The 27,119-nt window shown below is 42.8% G+C and overlaps 1 protein-coding gene across 1 annotated transcript in view; it reads right to left on the reverse strand.

The window, feature by feature from the left end:
- The window catches only part of LOC122662974 (protein ACTIVITY OF BC1 COMPLEX KINASE 8, chloroplastic-like), a 69,766-nt gene extending 43,245 nt beyond the window's left edge, over positions 1 to 26,521 (reverse strand). Inside the window, exons 1-3 of the mRNA XM_043858681.1 lie at positions 26,369 to 26,521; positions 5,683 to 5,840; positions 5,372 to 5,599 (exon numbers count right to left, since the gene is read on the reverse strand). Of these exons, the coding sequence (XP_043714616.1) occupies positions 5,372 to 5,599; positions 5,683 to 5,757 (303 nt within the window). The 5' untranslated portion in view covers positions 5,758 to 5,840; positions 26,369 to 26,521. The remainder of the gene's footprint in view (positions 1 to 5,371; positions 5,600 to 5,682; positions 5,841 to 26,368) is intronic.
- Between the last annotated feature and the right edge of the window lie 598 nt (positions 26,522 to 27,119).

Here is a 27,119-nt window from a genome sequence, read left to right on the forward strand (position 1 = left end):
TGCACTTTGAAGCCAGGGGGATACCAACCTTCATCACCAATTCGTCCGTAGGTATTGCACCGTTAAAAAGCTGCCAAGTAAAAAAGGCAATTTTTGTTGGCAGTGTCTGGTTCCAAATCCATCTAGAATAGCTAATCTCGGGCGAGCGTCCTCTCAGCTCGTTCCACACAGACTTCACAGAGAAACAACCATCACTAGCGGGAGTCCAAACCAGCCTGTCCGCCTTCCCTGAGAGCACATAGCCACCTTGGAGTATCCCTTATCTAACCTCGTCTGCATCAATTTGGCCAATAACGGCCTGGTTCCAGCCGCCATTCACCCCCAGCACATCATTAACCTGAAGAGAGGTGTCAATCTGGAGAGCATTATCTACATGATCCATCAAAGGCCCCTTTCCAGTCCAATCATCCAACCAGAAGAGAATGTCACCTGTGCCAATGAGCCACCTAGACCTGGACAACAGGATGTCCTTGCAAGCCAAGGTATTTCTCCATGATTTGAAGCCCACCCCATGAGAGAAAACCAAAGCGAGATGGCAATTTTTCAGCAGTTTAGCCATGAAGAACTCCCCCCAAAGCGAACGTTCCAACATGACCCTCCAAAGGCCTTTCAGCCTAAGGGAGAGGCCAACCTCCTCCAGCAGTCTAATTCCCAATCCTCCTTCCTCTAGCGGCCTGCACACCTTCTTCCAACCCACCCAGTGCCTGCGTTTTCCCCATTCCAAGTTGCCCCAGAGGAAATCTGCCAGAATACCATAGATCCGTCGAAAAACCGCCTTTGGGGGAGCCAAAGTAGCAAGCACATGAAGGGGAATAGAAGACAACACATGACGCAACAGAGTAACCCGCCCACCTGTAGATAGCAGCTTGCCCTTCCACCCAGCCACCCTTCCTCTCAATTTGCCAATCAAATCATCAAAGAAACTACTCTTCAGCCGCCCGGAGTAAAGTGGAGCCCCAAGGTAGGTTAGAGGAAGACACCGCCTAGGGAAACCAGTTACCGCACCAACCATACGGGCTCTAGCCCCTGAAACCTTGTCCCCCACTACAAAACAACTTTTCTGCCTGTTGACCAGCTACCCAGAAAAACCCTCGTATCTGCTAATAAAGCCAATGATCTACTTAAGAGAGGCCTTCAATCCCCTGGTAAAGATAATAGTGTCATCCGCATAGAGACAGTGGGAGATGCCAGGACATCCACGTGGAAGCGATAAGTAGGCTGCCCGGCCTTCAGCAAACAAATTTGTGATGCCCCTACTAAGAACCTCCTCAGCATGAATAAACAGTGGCAGGGATAGGGGATCCCCTTGTCGCACCCCCCTAGTAGACTTGAAGAAGCCAGTCGCCTGGCCCCCCAGCACAATAAAGAACCAGCAATTTTCTACCGTCTTCCTTGTTAAGTCTATCCAGGCATTTGCGAAACCAAATCTAGCAAGCATCGAGAAGAGGAAATTCCACTCCAGCCTATCATAAGCCTTAGCCATGTCCAACTTCAACACCACATTTCCCCCTCGAGTTTTCCTATTCAAGTCCAAGGTGATCTCCTGCGCAATTGAGATGTTATCGTGTATGCTCCGCCCCTGTACAAATGCACCCTGCTCCTCCGCAATCAATGATGGGAGTAAACCTACTAACCTGGAGACAAAGATCTTGGCAATAATCTTATAAGAGAAGTTACAAAGGCTAATGGGCCGTAGATCCGACATTACCTCAGGACAGTCCTTCTTTGAGATGAGAACCAGATTACCAGATGTATAGCTTCTTGGGAGAGCCCCACCACCAAAAATGTCCTTCACCGCCACCCAAACATCATAACAAATCACTTCCCAACTAGCTGTAAAGAAATGCCCAGAGAAGCCATCCAGACCCGGGGCACTATCGCTAGACAGCGAAAAGACTGCCAATCTCACCTCCTCCAAAGAAGGTGGGGCAAGTAAAGCGGCATTATCCTCCTCTGACACAACCTGAGGAATAGAAGACAACAACTCCTCATTCACAACACAGCCCTGAGAGGTGAACATGTCCAAAAAGTATAATACCGCGACCGCCGGTACCCCCTCCTGACTAGTGACCCAAGAGCCACCACTGGCTCTGATCCTCCGGATCTCCCACTGCTTACGTCGAACACTGACCATAGTATGGAAGAATTTAGTATTCCTATCCCCTTCTTTCAACCAGGCAATTCTGGACTTTTTCTTCCGGAAAATCTCCTCCTGCAACAGGACCCCCTTCAAACCTTTCCTGGCCTCCTCTAGTGCCTCCCGAGTCTGAGGGCATGCATCCTGGTCCGCGGCCACTTCCGCCCTGCTAACCGCATCCTCTGCATCCCTAACCTTCTGGAGAACATCACTGAAAACCTCCCTATTCCAGGTACGAAGGGAGCCCCTCAGGCATTTCAACTTCAAGTACAAAGCCACTAGAGGAGAGCCATCAACAGGAACCTCCCACTAAGTCTTAACAAACTCCTGGAAGTTTGCATGGTGTAACCACATTTGCTGGAATTTAAAGCCTGAGCAGGACCGATTCTTGGCAGAAGAGCAGGAAAGCCAAAGCGGCGCGTGATCTGAGCACACCCTATTCAAGTGGGCCACCTCACACCTAGGGAACACTGACATCCATGCCGAGTTAACCAAAAAACGGTCTAGCCTTGCCAACACCCTGCTAGCACCCTCCTGGTTGTTAGACCACGTGAACATGTTGCCCACATAGCCCATATCAATGAGACCTGCCACACTGACACAATCTCCAAACTCATCCATTGCCATAGAGCATGCCGGCCTCCCCCTCCCACCGCCCAAGGGAGCCCAGAGCCATCAGAAAACTGAGCAAGAGCCTCCCACAGCACTCTTCTCTCCACCACCGAGCATAAACCATGAACAAAGGTGACGAGGAACCACACCGAGTTTGCCATCAAACAGTCTAAAGAGACAAACTGCCCCTCCTCCTCAACCACCTGGACCTGTACCGAATCCCTCTAGAAGATCCAGATCCTCTCCGATAGGTGTACATAAGCCATGCCAATCCTCCTCTGAATCAAACGCACTTTTGAAGGCTGAGCTTTTGGTTCAACGATGGCAACAATGTCTGCATTATGCAGATTGATTAAAGTCTTCAAACGCCTCGTAGTAGGCTTGTTCCTGAGCCCTCTGGCATTCCAGAAGAGACAGTTCATGAAGGAGTAATGGGAAGTCTTCAACGGCCATAGCAGGCCTCCTTCCCTCCTCCACCGCACAGTCTTGAACCTCCACCACAGTGGTAGCCACGGCGGGGCCCCCCTCCACCTCCACATCACTCGCCTGAACCTTCACCACAGTGGCAGCCACACCTGGCAACCCAACTCGATTAACCTCAGCAACAGAAACTGCATTTCTCCACCTACCTCCCCTCCCACAAGAACCACCGTAAGCTGCAACCACCCCAGGTCGCGAGGGCCCCTCTCCCATAGGGATAAAGACCCCCAAGTCGTTGCGCACAGCCACCGTTGTCGCAATAACCACCCCCTTGCAAGGAGCAAAACCCTGAACTCCTTTGGCACCCCCCTGTGGAGCAGGTCCAGAGAACTTTAACACTGTCTTTAGAGCCTTCCTGCAAACCTCTTTATCATGGCCAATCTTCGAGCATACGCAGCAGTACGAGGGCAACCTCTCAAAAACAATCTTCTGATAGAACCCGTCCGAGCACAGTGAACCCAAACCTGTGAGGGGAGGGAGGCCCTCAAGTCCACTTCGACACATACCCGCGCTGCCACGGTGTGAGTACGACTCACCGTCGCACCATCTACTTTGAGCACCCCAGCCAGAAAATTACCTTGATAGAAGTTCACCAGCAATCCAGGTAAAGAGACCCACACCGGCGCAAGCGGAGACTCCCAGCCTGGAGCAAAATCCGAAGTCCACCTCATGAAGCGTAGCAGAAATCCCTGGATATTGGCCTGCTGCTTCAACCAGGTTTTAACAAAATCAGAGACGACCGAGAAACGCAGCAGCAAATGTCATCGATCCAACACCGAGACCACCACGTCGCCTTGAAGGAAAAACCTCTTCTGCAGGAAATCCTTGATCGCGAAGAGAGAGGGACGCCCGTAGCTGCATTTCGCAATCAGAGAAGTGGCGAAGGCACGTTCCGAGAGAGCCACCTCTTCGTTGGAGAAGAACACTGCCGGAACCCCATGGAAAGACACAAGCTTCTTCAATTCAATTTGAACAACAGGCGGCGCGAGGGACTGAGAAACAACAGAGGAAAACGAAGACCAAGACCCCTCGCCAGCCTCAGGGGCCCCCCAAGCCTCGTCGCAGCAGGGCGATCCTCCCAAGGAGGCATCCCCAAACCAGAAACCTCAAAAAAACCCCAAGTCCTAACCTACGCCACGGGAGCCTAACGTGCGCACCCCAAGTCCTAACGCTGCAGGTTTGGATTGATTGGTAAGATCCCATTCCGTGAGAAGAGATAGAGATAATGACAGTTGAGAGAAGAATGTGATATAAGCTATTTAACTGCATTCCAAAAAAGATTAAATGGCTATGAATCAGTGATTCTTAAATAACAAAAGGAGGCATACATGTCTGTCCTTTTAACTAGAATTAACCAAGGTAGAACCGATGGTCACACCCGCTCGAACCAAACCAGGGCCACTTCAGTTCAGTGAGGGAGTCTGGTTTTAGAACATCGGCTTCAATAGTGCTCTGTAGTCAAACTCCGACTGTAATGACCCCTGGCTTTGGCCTTTTCCTCTAAGTAACATGTTTGGTATGTTAAGAGGCCTAGATGTCTCCACCAGGAAAGACAAACCTCATTATCTTATCATATTGAGAATCAAGTCAACTTCCTCCTCAACGGTTTGACCAACAACATGCGCCTGAGCCACCGAGTAACACTAATTCCACACCTTCATCAACAACGGGTTTGAAACCCTTGAGCGATGTCACCACACACCACATTACCAAGGGACAGGCTTTTGAATCATTTTAGATCTTGATAAGTGATAACGATTCAATCAAACTCACCTCCATCAGCAGAATTAGAACTCTGATCTGGACCTTTGTTGCCATACAACCTCCCGGGAGAGAACAATCAGTTTGTGCAGTCACTCAATAGTAATACGGGCTCAAAGTTCTTAAGGTGGCCTAATTTTTCGAGATCAGAAACTCTAACAGAGTTTTCAATTACTTGGGAGAAACAAAAATATGAACTTAGACAACAAATGGCGCACTAACAAGTACCAGCATGTTTCATTGTGATTGAGGAAACAAAAGCATATCCATGAGAAGGTAAACCTTACTAGATTCGTAACAATGGTGAACATATGGTATGCTGAATATAACATACTTAACTTTCACGAATTAATTCTTAGTTCAGAATATATTAGAAATCACCTCTTGCAAAGGGTGTGGAGGAAGGGAATCCTGTAACTGCTTGAGGAGGTATATATAGGCCTCAGGGAGTACATCTGCACGTGTAGATAGGTACTGACCAAGTTTTACCCACAGACCTTCTAATTGTAGTATCAGATTGAGAACTCGCTTAGCGTTCCGCTCATGAGCTCTTTCCCATATGCTAGCTCTTTTAGATTTGTTAATCCACTTCTCCCTCTGCTGCAAAGCCTTTGAAGAAAACCAAAAGGGAGGGTCATCTTTTCCCCCTAAAATAGGAAACCCAAATAAATCATCCAGTGAAAGGAACAAACCTTATAGTCGAAGTAGATTATCATTGCAAGCGTGAATACTTTCACGCGTCTTTTGAAGATGTTTGCGCATCCCATCCCAAGTATCAAGGTGCAGGTAGCAGGAGCACCTAAGATTAATGCTATTTTCTATCAAGTCTTCAGCAACAATGCTTGAAATTCTGCTCTCAAGGGGTCATGAAACCAAAATTAATAAGGTCAGCAAGGAAGATACAAGGCTAATCAAGGCACAGTACCACAGTAATTCAGATACTTTTCAACATATACCTAGGCCTCTTAGGTTCATAATAATTACACACAACACTCTGTTCAAGGAAGAAAGTCATCCATTCCAAGGAAGAAAACACAAGCAACAAATGAGAAAAGAAAAACTAAATCCATCCAGAGTTATTTGGTGTCTGTTTTACACATACGAAAAAGTAGTAGAGACTGTCGGTGTCTATCATATGAAAAGTACATTAAGTATAAGAACGTAATTGTGTTTCAAAGAACTTCCATGGTATTGCAGGATTATGCACACTATGTGTTACCAAGACATGGCCAAGAATCAAAATTCTAACATGACATTGAGGCCCCTTTTTGGAATGTCCCGTAAACAGAAATCAGTTTGGGATCCTATTTTAGAGAAGATTGTGGAGGAGGAAGATCTCAGCTTTGAAAAGTATATACTTATGGAAGAAGCAGGTTAACCCTAAGAAAATCATCTTTGGTGGGTATTCCCATTTTTTTATGGTTAATAAATATTCCCATATCTTTCCCTCTTTTCTCTTTTTGACCAGCTAAAATTTTAATTTAACAGAAGTGAATATTTACAATTGATACAGTATATCCCTATACGCCCCTCCCCCCCCCCCCCCCCCCCCCCTAAAAAACAAAATGAAGAAAACCTCTATGACTTGGGTCCATTCCAATAATTTCAGTTGCAGATGGAATTGAAAAACTTCAGTGGGATTTTCCTAAGGTCATCTGGAAAAATTTTCCAGGTCATCAGTTGATAACCTGCCAGGTGTGTAAAGCAAAAAAAAAAATGAAATTGTTTTGATATTTCTACAAAGTCCTCCAAGCCAAATGGCTTTGGAGATTTAGGAGAGACAGAGAGCTTGTCGAGATAACTTATTGTTAAGGATAAGGGTTATGACTAATATGCTCTGATACGGTCTATGACTCAGCCTTATCTAGCTTTCCTTAATTGTAATCCATTGTAATCCTAAAACCTCTCTATAAATATTTAAGGCCTCTGACATTCTTGGCAAGCCAAATCATTCTCTCATTTTCTCATTCTTAACTTGGTATCAGAGACCAATACATTGCGTATTTTTTCTAAAAAGCCACCACCAGGAGGATTAATGCTTCACCAATCGGGGCTTTGGCCTCACCGCCAGGACCCAGCATCCTCTTCCCTGGGTATCAGCACCCTCGCACCAAGCCCCGCCAGCCTGTGCCATGACCTCAAGGCCTCCCGCCTAGTCTTTCCGCATTCTGCCAGGCCCTCTGCCGCACACCACCAAACCCGCAAGGCCCTTTGTCAATACTGCCAAGCCCTCAAGGCCATATGTTGCCTGTCGCCAGGACATCCCGGCCCTCCACTCTCTTCAAGCTCATCTGGCCTCACATGATCACCGCCAGCCTCCGCCTGGCCTCCCATGTCTACTGCCAGTCCTCTCCTGGCCCTTGCGAGCACCTCCAGCCACTCGCGTGGCCTATGTCACCTCTTCACCTGTGAGTTCTAGATGAAACAGGATCATTCCTGCTAGTTCTTCCATATTGTGCACTTATAATTTGTTACCAGTCACTTCTTTCTACATGTATTGACCCAACGGCTCTATGGCGGAGAGTGACAACAGTGGCATCTCCACAGAAGGGGTAGAGGGTCGTGGAGGGAGTCATTTTGGGACTCTTGGCCATAACCCTACCCTCCAGTCGGGTCCTACAAAATTAAATGAGATCAATTATCTTACATGGTCCAGGGCATGTCTCCTTACTATTCAGGGAAATCATTTTATAGGATATCCAACTGGTGACACTCCCATGCCCACTAACGCCAATGCTAAAGGCACTTGGTTAGCTAATGATGCCCTTGTTATGTCCTTTCTCCTCAATTCTATGGAGCCTACAATCAGCCCATGCTTTGTTTCTCTGAATTCTGCAAAGGAGTTATGGGATGTGGTTAAGCAAATTAATGCACAAACTAGTAATTATGCGCAAATCTATGAGCTCCGTCAACAGGTTTGTGAGATTACACAAAAGGAAATGTCCCTCACCACTTATTACTCCACTCTTAATACCCTTTGGCAACAGTTGGATTTTTACCATCCTTTTCCCATGGCTTGTACACTAATGCTATATTACTAGCACTTTTCAAAAAGAGCGTAAGATGGAACGGGTCTATAATTTAATTTTGGCCTGAACTGGAGTATGATCAGATACATGTTCAGGTTCTTGGCCGAGATAAGTTTCCTACTTTGCTCCAGGCCTATTATTTAGTTCAGCTTAAAGAACGTCGCCGCTCTGTAATGATGCCCTCCATTGTTCCTACTCGCTCCGCTCTTGTTACTATTCCTGCAAGCATGAAACCTTCTGGTGCTAAACCTGGCCCTCTTGCAAAAGAACCAGTGAAGTGTGACTATCGCGACAAGCCCCACCACACTCATGAGACATGTTGGAAGCTTCATGATCGTCCTCAAGGAGGATGTGGTGGGAAACAAGGCACTGTATGCTCCCATGTGCATCTCTCTGAGACCGCTGACAGTGCTCAGCCATCTATCCCAGCTTTACAGCTCCTAGCTCTCCAACGTATGATGTCTCAGCTTGGTACAGCTCCCTCACCTCTGGCTCCTTCCATTGCACTTTCCCAATCAGGTATTTTCCATGTTTCCTGTAGTTATAGTCCCTCATGGCTTCTTGAATCAGGAGCTTCCGATCACATGGCTAGTTCTTCAGACTTGTTTCGTTCATACCTTCCTTGTTCAGGTAAGGACAAGGTTTGAGTTGTAGATGGATCCTTATTGGCCATTTCAGGCAAAGGTTATGTTTATTGTTCCCCTACTATATCCTTGTTCTCTGTTCTCCATATTCCTAACCTATGTGCTAATTTAATTTTGATATATCGTGTCACAGTTGAACTAAATTGTTGTGTCTCGTTTTACTCCACTCACAGTGTTTTTAGGATCTGGTGACGGGGGCTACGATTGGATATGGTAGGTGTTATCGTGGACTTGGTATTAGCGCAGAGAGCTAATACCGAGAATAGGTGTGAGGAGGGTAGAATGGTATATTTAGGTGTTTAAGTTATTTCTTTTATTTTTATTTGTTTTCCTGTTTTACCCTTAAGTGGAGAGATATATATATTTGAAGTTTAGAGGAGAGACACACATATCGTGTGGCTCCCCAAGTCACAGATTCTCGGCTTCTCTTTTCCCTCTCGGTTTCTCTTCTTCTTCTTCTTTTTCTCCATTAATTTACATGGTATCAGAGCTGTAAGGCTTGCTACAGACTTCGAAGATCTCTGCTTCAATTATCTGCAACACTCAATTGCAGATTTAAATTTTTTTTGAGGCTTTGAAGACTTGCGGTTTCTTCTATTTTCTGCTTGAAGGGGTGCAGCACCCTATGCTGTATTTTGGAGTTGTTTGTGGGACTGTTTAGAGACTAGTTCATGATATAAATTAAGAACTAGGTCTATCTCTTTGTCTGAAGCATATTTGAAGGGGTTTCTCGATGAAGTGAAGGTTTTGTCAGGGTTTTGATTGAAGGATCGATTGCTGCCTCTACTATCTGTATCGATTTTGTCAGGGATTTATTTGAGGGGATCGATGACTATTTTTTACTGCATATTTTGGGGAGATTAATTGCAGTCCTTGCTGCCTCTATCGATATCTATCAGGGTTTTATACCCCTTGTCGATTTCTGTCCCTGCTGCCAATATTTTTTATTCTTTTCATCCTTCACTTCATCAAGCACATAATGGGTGATGAATTAAAGTCTGCCGAAGGTTCAAAGTCAGTAACAACTGAAATTTTTTCTTCCTCTTCAAATCGGATTACCGAGAAGAAGTTTGAAGGAGTCACAAATTTTTTGCAGTGGAAGAAAATTGTTCGGCTAGTGTTGACTGGCCGTGATCAGCATCAACACCTCTTCCAAACTAAGCCTGAGAATGACTCTTCTTGGGAGACGGTTGATGCACATATCTTGGGACAGATGTTGAATTCCATGGATCATCAAATTGTTGATTTGGTAACACACATTGATACAGTGAAAGAGTTGTGGGAGTATCTTCATGTTTTGTATTCTGGACAAAACAATCTGTCCCGCATTTATGACTTGTCCCAGGAGTTCTACAGGGTTGATCGAAAGGGTCATTCTTTGACCCAATATTTTGCTGATTTTAAGAGGATGTATGAAGAGTTCAATTCCTTACTTCCTATCACTGCTAATGTGGAACAGATGCTGAACCAGTGGGAACAACTGGCTGTTATGGGTTTTTTAGGAGGTCTTGGGAAGGAATTTGATTCTGTTCGGTCCCAAATTCTTGGGGGTGACAAGGTGGCCACTTTATTTGAAACCTTTTCCAGGGTTCTTCGTGTTTCTCGGGAGAATACTACTGATGGTGATACTTCAGCCCTGGCTTCTTTTCCATCCAACCGTGGGCCCAACAGTGGGGCTGGTAGTGTTGGTAATGTCAGTTCTGGTGGTGTGGTGGCCGTGGCCGTGGGAGTGGGGCTGGTTCATCTAATAAGGCTCCTACCTTGGGTACTCAAGGTAATTTTGATGTTTCTGGTGGTTCAGTACGCACTTGCCATCATTGTGGTCGTCCAGGACATATCCAACATTTCTGTTGGAAACTTCATGGCAAACCAAATCAGCAACAGTTTGCCAACTCTACTACAGCTGATCCTCCTGTATCTCCACAGCCTGAAGGTAAAACTGTGAAGATGTCTGATGATGAATATGCTCGATATACACAATTTCAGATTTCTCAGTTTGCCCAGTCTCCAACTGCAACATTTGTTCAAACAGGTAATGCCACTGCATGCCTTTCGACTGTCTCTTCCCGTCCCTGGATTATTAATTCAGGGGCCTCCGAGCACATAACTAGCGTTTCAGGCATAGTACTAAAACTCGCGAAATTTCGGTCGAGATATCGAATATTTCGAGTATCTCGACCTGTCCGAAACGAAATGCAAGTCCGAAATGAAAAAATGCAATATTTCGAATATTTCGGAAATTTCGATGAAATTTCAATGAAATTTCGACGAAACGAAATTTCGGTCATCTCGTTTCGAAAATTTCGGAAATCTCGGACATTTTTGGCATTTTACACCCACAGAAAAATACCATATTTCGACCGAGATTTCGACGAAATTTCGGTATCTCGGAAATTTTGGTCAGACCGAAACACCGAAACGAAACGAGATTTAGTACCATGGTTTCAGGTATCCTTTCTTCTTTTCAGAAATCCTCTTCAAATGTCACTTTAGCCAATGGTTCCTTGGCTAAGGTGACTGGTACTGGTACTACCCACATTACACCTTCTCTTTCTTTGTCTTCTGTTCTTTATGTCCCTGATTTTCCTTTTAATCTTTTATCTGTTAGTCGGTTCATTAAAATCCATAACTGTTCTGTAACCTTTTCTTCTGACTCTTGTGTATTTCAGGATCTTTCGTCGAAGAGGATGATTGGTAGAGGTCGTGCATCAGGGGGCCTTTATATACTTGAGGACACTTCATCTATGGCGTGTACCGATGTGGCATCACCCCACCAGATTCATTGTCGTTTGGGTCATCCTTCGTTGGAGAGTTTGAAGCTTCTTGATGGTCGTTTTCGGTCAATTTCTAGTTTTAATTATGAGTCATGTAATTTAGGAAACTCCACCATGCGAATTATCCTCCTAGAGTCAGTCAACGGTCTAACCAACCGCTTTCTTTAGTTCATTCAGATGTTTGGGGTCCATGTCCTGTCGTTTCCACTTTGGGTTTTCGTTATTTTGTAACTTTTGTTGATGATTATTCCAGGGTTACCTGGATCTACTTAATGAAACAGCGTTCTGAGTTATTTTCTATTTTCTGTGCATTTATGAATGAAGTGAGTAATCAATTTTCATACCCTTTGCGTGTTCTTCGTAGTGATAATGCTAAAGAATATTTTTCTGCTCCTTTTGCTGAATTTATGACTCAGCGTGGCATTATTCATCAGTCCTCTTATGCTTACACCCCACAACAAAATGGTGTGGCCGAGAGGAAAAATAGACATTTGATGGAGGTTACTCGTTGTTTATTGTTTGAAATGAAAGTAGCTAAATCCTTTTGGGCTGATGCTGTTTTAACCTCGTGCTATCTCATTAATCGTATGCCTTCTTCGGTTTTACGTGGTGGTATTCCCTTTTCTTTGTTGTTTCCTTCTGCACCACTGTTTGTTTTGCCACCTCGTGTGTTTGGTAGTGTTTGCTTTATTCATGATCATCGTCCTGGTGTTTCCAAGTTGGATCCCAAGGCTCTCAAATGCATGTTAGTTGGTTACTCTCGGACTCAAAAGGGTTACCGTTGTTACTCTTTTGACTTGCGAAAATACTTTGTTACCGCTGATGTTTCTTTCTTTGAATCTACACCGTTTGTTCATTCTTCTAATACTGTGTCTGACTTGGATGATGATATTCCTATTACTGTTGTTCGGCCTACTGTTCACCATGCTCCGCAGGCTACCTCATTACTGGCACCTCAACCCAGTGTGTATAAACGTCACCAATGGAAAGTATGTTCTTGGTCCCCTACGACATCGACTCCTACGCCATCTCCTCCTTTGCCGGCAAATCCTGCAATAGGTAATATTCCTCCTCCTTTGGAACCTTCTTCTGATCTTGATATTCCTATTGCTCGTCGTAAAGGGGTTAGGGCTTGTACCCAACACCCCATTTCTAACTTTGTTTCTTATGCTGGTTTGTCTTCCACTTTTCATTCTTGTTTACATACTGTTGAGAACCATCCTGTTCCTAAGTCTATCGCAGAGGCATTGTCTAGTCCAGGTTGGAAGGCTGCTATGGATGAGGAATTATTGGCATTAGATGAAAATCAGACTTAGGATCTAGTTCCATTACCTTCAGGGAAGACTGCTATTGGTTGTCGCTGGGAGTATGTGGTGAAGGTGAATCCCGATGGATCATTGGCACGCTTGAAAGCTCGCCTAGTTGCCAAGGGTTATGCCCAAGTGTATGGTGTGGATTACTTGGATACTTTTTCCCCTATGGCAAAACTTACTTCTGTTCGTATTTTGATCTCCCTGGCTGCCACTTATCATTGGCCTCTATATCAGCTTGATGTCAAGAATGCCTTCTTGCATGGTGACTTGCAAGAAGAGGCAAGGTACTAAAACTCGGGTCTCGGTACCAACTCGACTCTTGGAAAAACCGAGACTAGTCGAGATCTCGCTGAGTTGGTGCATTTTTTTTTTTTCAACTCGAAGCCTCAACTTTGGGTCAACCCGAGATCTCGTCGAGATATGTCGAGTTTTGTCCAATTAGGTAAGGTATTTAAGTGGTAGGTGGGTTAAAATAATGGGTCGAAACCGAGATCCGAGATCTCGCCGAGATATTGCACTTTTGAGACTCGTAGGCAGTCTCATCTCGTCTTTTCCAAAGGAGGTTTATATGGAGCAACCTCCTGGGTTTGTTGCTCAGGGGGAGTCTGGCTTGGTGTGTAATTTGAAGAAGTCTCTATATGGGCTGAAACAGTCCCCTAGAGCCTGGTTTGGCAGATTCACTGAAGTTGTATTAGATTTTGGGCTGACACGGTGTGATAGTGATCATTCTGTATTTTTCTGCTGCTCTGAGGTTGGAAAATTATTTCTTGTGGTGTATGTTGATGATATAGTTATTACAGGAGATGATGTTTCTGGGATTGATGAATTGAAGACACATTTGCAGCAGAAATTTCAGACCAAGGACCTGGGAAAGTTGAAATATTTTTTGGGTGTGGAAGTTGCTCAGTCAAAGAAAGGGATTTCGCTCTCACAGCGAAAATATGTTCTTGATCTTTTGCCAGAAACAAGAATGCTAGGTTCTAAACCTTTAGATACTCCTATGGATCCTAATTTAAAACTTGTTGCAAAAGGTGGTGAAATCTTAGGTGATCCAGAGAAGTATCGAAGGCTTGTTGGAAAATTGAACTATCTCACAGTGACCAGACCTGACATAGCATTTCCTGTTAGTGTGGTGAGCCAGTTTTTGTCTGCTCCTCGGACGTTTCATTGGGAGGCTGTTATGCATATTTTACGCTATCTTAAAAAGGCTCCTGGACGTGGTCTTCTCTATAGTGATCATGGTCATGGGCGGATAGCAGGTTTTTCAGATGCTGACTGGGCTGGGTCTCCGGTTGATAGGCGATCCACTACAGGTTACTGTGTATTTGTTGGAGGAAATTTGGTGTCCTGGAAGAGTAAGAAACAGACAGTTGTTGCTCGCTCCAGTGCAGAATCAGAGTACAGGGCTATGGCACATGTTACCTGTTAGTTGATGTGGGTAAAGCAATTAATGACTGAACTTGGCTTTGTTGATGATGCTCCAATGAAACTGTGGTGTGATAATCAAGCTGTTGTCCATATTGCTTCAAATCCAGTGTTTCATGAAAAGACGAAACACATTGAGGTTGACTGCCATTTTGTTCGAGAAAAGTTACAACAAGGTTTAATTTCTCCTAGCCATGTCCGTACAGGAGAACAACTTGCAGATGTGTTCACAAAGTCTTTGGGAAGTGCAAGAGTGGATTATATTTGTAACACGCTGGGCATGATTGACATCTATGCTCCAGCTTGAGGAGGAGTGTTATCGTGGACTTGGTATTAGCGCAGAGAGCTAATACTGAGAATAGGTGTGAGGAGGGTAGAATGGTATATTTAGGTGAGTTATTTCTTTTATTTTTATTTGTTTTCCTGTTTTACCCTTAAGTGGAGAGATATATATATTTGAAGTTTAGAGGAGAGACACACATATCGTGTGGCTCCCCAAGTCACGGATTCTCGGCTTCTCTTTTCCCTCTCGGCTTCTCTTCTTCTTCTTCTTCTTTTTCTCCATTAATTTACAGTAGGGTATGTAATGCAGAATAGGTTTGGGTTGGGTTGGTTAGTTCGATTAACTTCACCAGTTTTTTGGTTCAATCCTAGTTTAATTGTCTAGGTTCAATGAACCTGGAATCTTATCTAATTTGTCCAGTCAGCAGTTCAGGTCTAGAGTAGCCCTTAGAAAGTAGTCGGCTGGATTAGGGACTTTATAAGTCTAGCCATCTTTTAAGTTCTCTTAATTTAGTTTCATGGTCAGATTAGGCCGCCTACATAGACAGTTCAATTGGATATGGTTTCCTTTCACTTTAGGACTTTTATTCCTTTCGTTATTTAGTGTTTGAGACAATTAAGGAGTCTCCTTGTTTAGCCTGCACAAGATAGGAGATAACCTTATCTGATTAGGTTGTTTTTAGGTGGTTGAGTGAAGATAGAATTCCTCCCATAGCAGCTGGTCGATGGGAAGGAATAAAAGATAAGTTTTTGAGTCAATAAAGGACTGTGAACTTAGCCCATCGTTTGGTAGTTTAGAGTTCAGTTTTAATTATGTTTTCCTCTATTTTCAGCATTATAAAATGAATGTAAAGACTAGCAGCCTCCACGATGTGATGATGGAATAGAAATTGTTTTTTGAAAGTGAGAATGTGATCTCCCCTCTCTTCTCTCTCCTCTCTTTTCTTCTAAGTTATTGTTCGCGGAACTGTTCACAGCTCTGGAACAGCCCCTTATCTTCCCTTCTTCTATTATTCTCTCTCACGCCCACCATAGCAGATCCTTCTTGATCTGCATCAGCACGTGATGGGCTGTACTATTGGATCCACATCTCACTGCCATGCCTCTGATGTCTCTGCTCATATTTCTCAGACAGACAGTAATCTTCAGCAGCTACATCGATGGCACCACCGTCTTGGTCCTCCCAAATTCCACACTTTGGGGTTACTGTTTCCTTCTTTAATAAAACTGTTAACAAAACAGGAATTTCGTGAATGGCTTGAATGATCAATGAGATCAGTCAAGCTCTCTATTTATAATAATAATAATAAAAGAAATTACAAAGGGAAACACTGTTCACGACACTGTTCACGTAAACAGTATCACAACCCAAATTACAATCCTACCATTGTTCAAAAGTACATAAATAAAGCATAAAGAAAAAACCAAAAAATACCCTTATAATATCGGGTAACACATCTCAACACTCCCCCTCAAGTTGGGGCATAGATATCAGACATGCCCAACTTGACTAGACTAGGATAAAACAGCTTCCCACTCAACCCTTTGGTGAAGACATCAGCCAGTTGATCTCCAGACTTCACAAAAGGAATACAAATCTGCCCACTCTCTAACTTCTCCTTGATGAAGTGTCTGTCAATCTCCACATGTTTGGTACGGTCATGCTGCACTGGATTGTGGGCAATGCTAATTGCTGCTTTGTTGTCACAGTACAACATCATTGGAAGATGAATAGAACCACGGATATCAAGGAGTAAACTCTGAAGCCACAGTAACTCACATATGCCCCGGGCCATAGCACGGAATTCAAGCTTCAGCACTAGATCTTGCCACAACATTTTGCTTTTTACTCCGCCATGTGACTAGATTTCCTCCAACAAAAGTACAATAGCCGGAGGTAGATTTCCTGTCAGGGTTACCACCCCAGTCAGCATCTGTGTAAGCCTCAATGCGAAGATGGTCATGAGGAGACAAAAGGATCCCCTTTCCTGGAGCTGACTGCAAGTAATGGAGAATACAAAGAACAGCAGCCATGTGAGTGGAATAAGGATCATACATGAACTGGCTCACAAGACTTACAACAATGGCAATATCTGGTCTAGTGTGGGAGAGATAAATCAGCTTGCCCACCAATCGTTGATATCTGCCCTTATCAACAGGTTCACCATCCTTCTCTTGCAGACGGGTAGTAGCTTCCAAGGGAGTGTCACAAGGATGACAACCAAGCAAACAGTCTCTGATAGTAAATCTAGAACATACTTTCTTTGGGAGAGAAAGATGCCTTTTGGAGAACAGGTAACTTCAATCCCAAGAAAATATCTTAGCTGTCCTAGATCTTTTATGTCAAATTCCCGTCCCAAGAAAGCCTTCAGGTGAGAAACTTCATCTGTATCATTACCAGTGACAACTATGTCATCAACATAAACTATGAGAAGAGTGACCTTTTCTCCTTTTCGCTTGATGAACAGAGTGTGATCAGCATGACTCTGTTTGTATCCACAGGAGCCCATGGCTTTATGAAACCTACCAAACCATGCCAGTGGAGATTGCTTCAACCCATAGAGTGCCCTTTTGAGTCTACAAACTTTCCCATTGGTCTTGTCAGAGGAAAAACCCGGAGGAACATCCATATAAACCTCCTCTTCCAACTCCCCATGAAGAAATGCATTTTTTACATCCAACTGCTGTAGGTCCCAGCCAAAGTTGACAGCACAAGACAGTAAGACCCGAACAGTGTTTAACTTCGCAACAGGGGCAAATGTCTCCTGGTAGTCGATCCCATAAGTCTGAGTGAAGCCTCTGGCCACAAGCCTGGCTTTATATCTATCCACTGTTCCATCTGGCTTCTGCTTGACAACAAATACCCATTTGCACCCGACTGGTTTCTTACCCGAAGGAAGAACAACTAGCTCCCATGTCTCATTTTTAAGTAGGGCCGTCATTTCTTCCATCATGGCTGCTTTCCACTTTGGATCTGTAATCGCCTCCTGCCATTTCTGAGGAATAGAAACAGAGGAAAGAGAAGAAACAAATGCACGATAGGAAGGAGATAAAGCATCATAGGAAACAACATTGGAGATGGGGTGTTGGGTGCATGACCTAACGCCTTTACGAACAGCGATAGGTAAGTCAAGGGAAGGATCCTTACCAGATGATGTAGTAGGGTCTGGATCTGGATCAAGTGCAGACGATTGTGGAGGTGGTATGGTGGTGGTGGTAGTCTCAACTTGTCCTGTACGCTCCCGGGTATATACCTTATCAACAGGGATTTGACTGACTAGTCTACGTTCCCCCTGAATAGGAGCCACTATAGGAGCTGAAGTTACAGAGGGCTCCCCCTAAATAGAAGCCGGAAGAATAGCAGACAAATCTTCAAAACCCTGATCCTGCTCCCCCTGAAGAGGTGTCTGGGAATAATATGACAAGGACTCATGGAAGACAATATCCATGGAGACAAAAGTACGACGAGAAGGTGGATGGTAACACTTGTATCCTTTCGGGTCGTGAGAATAGCCAGAAAAATACACCGAATGCTCCGTGGATCAAATTTCCCATGAGGATGATGATTGCAGACATAGCAAACACAACCAAAAACTTTGGGAGGAACCACAAAGGAGGAGGAACCCTGGAGGAGATCAACGGGGGAACGACCATGAGGACATGGGTAGGCACACGGTTGATGAGATAAGCGGTAAGAATGGCATCACCCCGGTAGTGAGAAGGAACTGCCGTGCAAACATAATGGCCCGGGCTACCTCGAGGAGATGTCTATTTTTCCTTTCAAAGAACCCCATTTCGGGTAGGTGTGTCAACACGTGGTCCGATGGACAATACCATGTGCGATCAAATAAAGTTGGAACCGACCTTCCATGTACTCTCTGCCATTATCACTGCGTAAAATGCGCAAGGTGGCATTGAATTGGGTCTGAACCATACGATGAAATAACTGAAAACAGCGGAAGACCTCACTTTTATGGGTCATCATGTACACCCAAGTGGCACGAGTATAACAATCAATAAACGAGACAAACCATCAATGACCAGAAAGGGAAGTACAACGGGCAGGGCCCCACACATCAAAATGAACCAAAGAAAAAGGAAACTCACTTCTTTTATTTAATGAAGAATAACTGGAACGAGTCTGTTTGGCCAAAACACAAGCCTCACATAAAAACTCATTCTTATTACAATGCTTAATCAAGCTCGGAAACAAAAGAGACAAAGTACTAAGGGATGGATGACCAAGTCGGCAGTACCAGAGAGATGAAGGTCAGGGGACGAGGTGGACTATAAATGATGAGCTATAGAGGAAGCCGAATGCAAAGTAGAAGGCTGATCCGGGTCAAGTAAGTAGAGACCACCCTGCATCTTACCACCCCCAATCGTGCGCCCCGACTCCAGATCCTGTAGGACACAATGAGAAGGGAAAAAAGTCAGTTTACAGTTCAGATCTCTAGTTAGACTACTAATAGAGAGAAGGTTGGTGGAAAAGGACGGAACATGCAAAACAGATTTTAATGAAAGGGTAGGTGAGCAGCGTATGGAACCCTTCCCATTAATAGGAGAAAGGGAACCATTAGCTACTCGAACACTGTCTTTGCCAGAAGATGGAGAATAAAGATGAAATACATGGGAGGAGCCAGTCATGTGGTCAGTGGCACCGGAATCGATAATCCAAGGACTAGATACAGCCGATTCACACAGACTACTGACTGGAGTACCTGAGGCAAAATTAGAACCAGGAGGGGCAGCAGGTGTAGATGCCGTAGTGGAGGCAGCAGAAGAGGCCTGTAGTATGCGACGGAAAGCTAGGAGCTCATCCTAAGTAAGCCCAATGTCAGATGAAGGGGCAGCAGCAGCAGTAGTAGGAGAATCAGCCATATGAGCCTTAGGCTTAAACTTCCCACGGGCTTTCTTTTCCTCAAAATCAGCAGGCTTCCCATGGAGCTTCCAGCACTGAGCCTTAGTATGATAGAGCCTGTTGCAGTGTTCACACTTGACAGGACCTTTAGGGACAGCAGTACCACCATCAGTAGTGGTAAGAGAAGGAGTACTGGAAGCAACTTGCAAGGCGGAGCGATCAACAGTAGAGGAATGCAGCATAGCAGCCCGACGAGATTCCTCATTACGAACCATGGCAAAGGCCTGCTCTAGGGATGGAAAAGGGGACTGCCCAAGTACTTGCACCCGAATAGGATCAAACTCCATATTTAGTCCAGCCAAAAAATCATAGACACGTATTTTGTCAACGTGTTTACGATAGGCAGCCAGATCAGTAGCAATAGAGGGCTGATAGTCGGAGTAATGATCCAAGTGCTGCCACATGTTCTTGAGGGCAGCATAGCATTTGGAGACAGAGAGCTCCTGTTGGGTAGTGGCATTAGCCTTCTTTCTAATCTCATAGACCTGTACATCATTCCCCGTGCGACCATAAGTCTCTTTGGCACCATTCCAGATAGTATGGGCAGTGTCCAGTAGAAGAAAATTGTCTGAGATATCCCCCTGCATAGAATGGATCAAGTAGGACATCACCATCGCATCATTTGATAACCACTTGTTGAGCTGAGAACCCTCTTCCACTGGTTTAGTTGTTGTCCCAAGAAGATGGCCAGTGAGGCCACAGCCAGCTACTGTCAAATAGGTAGACCGAGACCACTTCAGGTAGTTAGAGCCATCAAGTTTGATTGGGGCAGCAAGGGGAAGAAAATCAGTCCGGGGCTGACCATCAATGCCAGAAGAGGCCGAAGAAGAATCTGAACCAATCATTGCAGCAGGTAACCAATCTTCAATGAAGCAGCAAACAGCCAAAAAATATCCAAAAAAATTCTGGAATCGACCCCCAATAGAAAAGGGCTGTATTGGAGCAAAAAATCTCAAATATGTAGGTTGGGAATGATGTCGAATGAAGGCAGCAAGGGTGCCAATCAGATGCAGCAAGAACCAGCAGCCCAACCCCAAGATCGATTAATGTCAGGGTTTTGAAAAAAACCCCGAGAAGAGAGATCGATAAGGGGTTGGGGTCTTCAACCAATCTGATGAAATGAATAGGCGCTGAGAACAATATCAAATAAAGATCCCACAATAGAAGATGCAGCCGAAACAGATGTAGAGGCCTGATCTCCAAAAAAAATAGGAATCTTCAAATCGCAGACAGTGCTTCAGCTACACTCGATCAAAAAAAGAGGCATAAAAAAGGAGATCTATTGGGGCAGCAGCTAGATCATTACGATCACCTCAGTAGTGCTGCCCTAATGGGAGAAGAAGAACCAAAAGAAAGGAAGAAAGAAGAAGGGAAGAAGCTCGATGGAGGGAAGGAGAAAAAAATCGAAGGGAGGGAGGTGGGTTTTGAAAACCTAAATCAGAGTGTATTTGGCTCTGATGCCATGTTAACAAAACAGGAATTTCGTGAATGGCTTGAATGATCAATGAGATCAGTCAAGCTCTCTATTTATAATAATAATAATAAAAGAGATTACAAAGGGAAACACTGTTCACGTAAACAGTGTCACAGCCCAAATTACAATCCTACCGTTGTTCAAAAGTACATAAATAAAGCATAAAGAAAAAACCAAAAATACCCTTATAATATCGGGTAACACATCTCAACAAAAACAATGTAGCCCGAACAAGTTTATTTATAATACTCATGAGTTAGCAAAACATACTCATTCGTCTTATTCCCTAAATTTAAATAAGAGTAATGTTCCTTTTTCAATTATTCACTCTGATGTTTGGGGACCCTCTCATACTGTTGCTCGGGGTGGCTTCAGATGGTTTGTTTCCTTTATTGATAATTGCACTCGTCTAACATGGGTTTATCTCCTCCATACTAAATCAGAGGCCTTTACTTGTTTCCGCTCCTGTCATGCCATGATATGGACAAAATTCACTGCCCAACTTCAGATTCTTCAGAGTTACAATGGTACCAAATATATTGTAAACAACTTTTGCCAATATCTAAATGAGTACAGTATCATATTTCAAATATCATGTGTTCACACCCCGGAACAAAATTGTATTCTTGAGCGGAACCATCATGTTTCCAAATTTTATTAAGGGGACGTTGTCCTAACTGCGGCCTATCTCATCAACAGAGTGCCTTCAAGTGTCCTTGATTTTCAAACCCCTGTTAGCCTTCTTCCATATCCCTCTGTTGCCTTCCATCTTCCTTCAAGAGTGATTGGTTATGTTTGTTTTGCTCATAACTCCTTCCCCTCCAGGTCTAAGCCCAATCCAAGGGCTTTCCGATGTATCTTCCTTGGCTATTCTACCTCTCAGAAGGGTTACAAATGTTATCATCCTCCTTCCCGCCATCTCTGTCACCATGGATGTTACCTTCCATGAATTCGAGCCCTACTTCTCATCTATTGAGGGGGAGAGTATTATTGTAGAGATTCCTTCTACAGAAACTCATTCTAGTCCCTTTGTCATTGATAAAGTACGTATTAAGGGGGAGAAGATAGAAGGAGAATGTAGTGAGGGGGAGAATGTTGACACTCCAGAATTGCTCATGGAGAATGTTGATACTCCAATACCAAAATTGCCCAAACCAAACTCGGTCACATACTCACAAAAGAAGAATCAAACAAGGCAGCCCACTACCAACCTACCATGTCAATCAGTACTTCCTGATCCATCCATGGAACTAAATCTCGGTTTCGCAGTTGACGGAGACAAGTTGAAGGGGGAGTTTATAAAATGGACTGTTTCGACCATATTTCAGAAATTTCGCAAGTTTCGACCTAAACACATAAATTCACTTATCTCCATCGAAACTTGAGGACACTTGGCTCAAAACTAGGAGAGGCACTTATTTATGCCAAATATTTTACTTAAGATATTATTCATATATAAGCAAATACTCCCCTATTTGAACCCAGTAAAAATAGTTGAAAAATCAAATTCTAAAAGGATAAAAAGTCAACCCCCCAGTTCAAGAACAAAAACTGGATTTTCGGCGGTTGGTGCAATTTTCTACTTTTAAAGGCTAAGGTTTTTCTCAAATCTAAAAAATCCATAAATCTTAATATGATAAAACATTGCTAAAAACCAAAAGTGCGGTAAAATATTCATTTGTTTTGATGTCTAAAAATTTATTTCCATTTAAAGCGATTTTAAACAGCATTCGCACACACCAAATTAAGTTTGATCGGAACATAACTCTTTCAATATAAATCATATACAAGCAATCTTGGATTTATTGGAAAGCTTTCCAACAAAGCTTTCAAACAAATCCAATATGGCTTAAATCTGATTTATATTGAAAAAGTTATGTACCATGTCCAAGAACAATATACACTATTAAAAGTGCCCAAACCTTTCAAGTACTTTGGTGTGATAACCCAGACATTTCAGACCATTCCCCCATAAACCTTGCCATACAGCCTTACATCTCCTTCGGGCCCAAACCATTCAAGTACTTTGACATGTGGTCAGCTCATACCTCCTTCTTACCCATGGTTTTGGAGGCTTGGTCCAAACCTGTGCATGCTTTTTCCTCTCCCCTTATTGCCTTCTGCTGTAAGGTTCGCAATGTCAAGGAAGCTCTCAAGCTTTGGAATAGGAACACCTTTGGTGATATATCTCTTCAAGTCACTGATTGTAAAGAAAGGCTTGCCAATGTTCAGTTCCAGCTGCAGGCAGATTTGCACAATATTTCCCTTGCTGAGACCGAGAAGGACATTTCTGCTGAACTTTCCTCCTTGCTCTCCCGGGAAGAGAGCTTCCTAAAGCAGAAATCAAGGATCAAACGGCTTAATTTTGGGGATTCAAATTCAGCTTATTTCCACCAATCAGTCAAGGCCAATGTCAATGCTAGCTCCATCAGTCAGCTCACTTCCATTGAGGGTACTATTGTTAGTTTGTTACTACTGTAAAGGACATAAAGGACCTGGCTGTTCAGCACTTTACTGGCATCTTCAATGCCCCTTTGATCGAAAATGCTCCTCTTCAAAACCACCTACTCAACAAGTTCCTACCTGCTAGCCACATAGATGCTCTGTGTTCTATCCCCAAAGAAGATGAGATTTTGAAAGTTGTTCATTCTCTCAAAGTGTCAGGTGCTCCTGGGCCTGATGGGTTCAGCATGGGGTTCTTCCTTGCTACCTGGGACATCATCAAAGTGGACCTAGTTGCTGCCATTGAAAGCTTCATCTTCAACCCCAGCCAGATCAAAGGAGTCAACCATACTTTCCTTTGCCTTATCCCTAAAAAGGAGGGTGCTTCAGCCATGAATGACTTCAAGCCAATAGCCTTATGCAATATCCTCTACAAATTTATTGCTAAAATTTTAGCCAGAAGACTCAAGACTGTTGTGGACTTGTTGGTCAGTGACAACCAATCAGCTTTCATTCCAGGAAGGAACATCTCTGACAACATTTTGCTCTGCAATGACATTGTTAGAGGCTTTGAGAGGAAGAATCATGCCCCGGCTATACTTCTGAAGATAGACATCCATAAGACTTTTGATTCTTTGAGATGGGATTATATCTCCCAAGTCATGCTCAAGATGGGGTTCCCTATGCCTTTTGTTCACTGGATTAGTTGTTGCATTTCCTCCCCAAATTGGCAGATTAACTAGTAGTGTTGATTTCATCATCATTTGGGGATTAAACAGCTTGCAATCAAGGATCGATGCCAAATTTGCGTAAGACCATTAATTTAACAAAACTTTGAATTTTTTACTCAAATAGTGATTTTTAGTGTTGATTTTGCAATGGATTATTATTTGCGAAAAACAACTTGAAAGATTGCATTAAACTAGGTTTTTTTTTTGGCAACGATGTGTGCATCTAAACCCTAAATCTTCTCCAAACTGAAAATGACATCTTTTTTTGTATTAGTACACGTACGAAAAATCATCCTTAATACATAATCAATTGAATGCACTTCTCTCTTGACTCTCGTTGTACTTTGTTCTCCTTTTTATACATAATATATTTTACATTATTTATTTATAGTGTTTTATGCTTCAAAACCGTATTTTGCCTGTACCCTAAACATTTTCATACGTTTCTTGACCATTTCCATGTGATCTTTAGCGTATCTTGCATCTCTTCGCTACAATACGATACATCTCTTAAAATCACCCTTCCAATATGATACCCAAAACTGATATTTTAAAGCTTGATAATCAGTATTAGTTGTTGCCAAACAGAGACATTGTAAGGCTTCGGTTGAACACAAACACATGCCCGAAAAAATAAGGAAAAGAAAAAACACACTACCTTTTCCTTCAATCTTTGCGGACATATCAAAGTGAGGTCTTCTGTCCTGATAATTGATAGCAATTTTAAAAGGGATCATTACAGAATAGGACCGTGGGAATCTCATGGTTCATCCATATTCTACAATTACTACCGGGTAACTTCATTAAGCAGTTAAATCCTCAAGTCATGCTAGAGCCCTGGCTCTCAGAATCCTTAAATCTTCTTAAAGAACTTCAAGAATTGAAAGTTAACGATACAAGGCAAGAAGCTATACCATAGGGAGAAGGATTTTTTATCCATCTTTTTGTAGCTAAAACTAAGAAATGCAGTTTTTTCCTAAGACATTCCCTAAGGCTCAAGTTGTTTCAACAGGGAAAAACAAAATCCCGGAAAATCAATCTTTATGTATAAAATGTATATTCTTATATTCTATTTCTTTGCCAATTATCCGTATTTTAATTCTACAGGACAAGAAAGCATGTTTCAGAGGGAAAAGATCCAGCCAAATGATGGATTGGGTATACTCCATGTGTCATGACTGTATCATTGACAAAGATACTACCACTTTTTCTTTTTCTTTTTTGGTGGAAGACAACATCAGAAAAACAGATTGGAAGCTTTTTTCCAATTAATTTTAATTACATCTCAGTACAGTAACTTCTCGGTATTTAAGGCCTTATACAATTTTCTTATACTTTTAACACATTTTCTGTAAAATATTTTCAAATGAACCAACCAGAGCCTAACAAATCATCACTGTTCTCAAATAAATTCAAACAAGGGTAATTTAGAATCTGCCAAGATATGCTAAAAGCACCAGTAGATCTGTTTTTCTTCCTATTGAATTTGATATAGTGACATTTTACCCTTAAACAATTTCTAGTAGGCCTGCACATTTCAATGAATCTGTTCAATGAATCTGAAGCCTAAGGCACTGAAATTTTTTAATTTAATCCTCTGTTCTAGGATCCAGCTGGATAGCTATCTACAAATTCTGTGAACAATTGCTGACTTAAGGGGAAAAGAATTATTCATAGAAAGCAAGACCCGGTTGGATTTTGTTGATTTGTCAACAGTTTCTGGCTAAATTTCTGAAGAAAGCTAACAGCTACCATCATATAAGCCTTATTTTATTGAAAATATAACAGATTCTGAATGCAACAAAAATTCATATTAGGAGACAACAGAAAGAATGTCACTTTAGGAGTAATTGTTACTACAGGAGTTTGAAGTGGATCTTCCACCTTTGAAGGACTTCCAAATGTCTATCCAAAATCAATAACCATTGGGCAAGACTTAAATAAATAATTAAGAAATTTGACATTAAAAAAAAAAAAATAGAGAGAGAGAGATATAGAGAAGTTCAAACATAAACCATCAACAACATGAATTCCACTTCTAAAATTAGCATTGACAAGAAAATATATACTTAACGTGAAACAAAAAAGATCCAACTAAATTACCCAATCCCACAGTAAAAGAAACCAATTCTGCACTCAATCGAAACGAAACCAAAAATAGGAATTACCACATCAAAAGGAGACAGAAATCAAAAAATTAGCAACCCCGCATCAATCAAACCAATCCAACCACAACAACAAGAAACTCAAACCCGCAAACAAACTCTTCATCATTCAATGACAATGCCATTAAACCCAAATTATTTGCAGGCACTTATAAAAATAAAAAATAAAAAATGTTACCTGAAACTCAGAAACTTCGTCGCCAAGTTACAATTGGTGAGTAAAAATTATATAATAAATCCTCAAAGAACACGCAGATTCTATGCCTTTGAAAAGATCAATGAAGAACCTTCGTTGCTAGTTGCGACTAAGGCTGAAAAAGAAATATCCAAATTAAAACTATTAAAAAAAAAAAAACTTTCAAAAACAGATTAAAAAACCCAAAACATATTCATGGCGTAAGTTCGCGGGAAGGGATCTGAACGTCGGATAGGGGTGTTGGAAAGAATCTGGACCGTTAATCTTTTGAAAGGCGATGCTTAAAGTTAGCCTCTCTCTCTCTCAGACTTTCTCTCTTCATGCTTTTTTGCATTTTATTTGGGAAAAGTCAATAATTCAAAAAGGAAAGTCTAAGTTCCGACACTTTAGAATTACGAATATGCCATTATCCATTGTAGAATACTCCGCATGTGCGGTTTTACACTTATAATATGAAATTCAGAATATAATGGAAATGGAATTGAAGTGAAAGAAACATTTATTCCTCATGTGCGGGCGCCCTATTTTGTTGAAAGATATTGACCTCAATAGGAGCTGGAAGGGGCTCTCTTTTGCCCACGTCATTCAACTGCTCACCAATAACAAGTACCAAGCTTAAATGCATCTTTATTGCTCAAGACTTTCTTCTTCTTACTTCTTTATATTCCATATTATATGGGAGAACGTAGCCCTGTACGTATACGGGGCCAATGGAAGCACATGTGGAGGCATC

Source organism: Telopea speciosissima, chromosome 5, assembly GCF_018873765.1.
Source record: "Telopea speciosissima isolate NSW1024214 ecotype Mountain lineage chromosome 5, Tspe_v1, whole genome shotgun sequence".
Classification (NCBI taxonomy): Eukaryota; Viridiplantae; Streptophyta; class Magnoliopsida; order Proteales; family Proteaceae; genus Telopea; species Telopea speciosissima.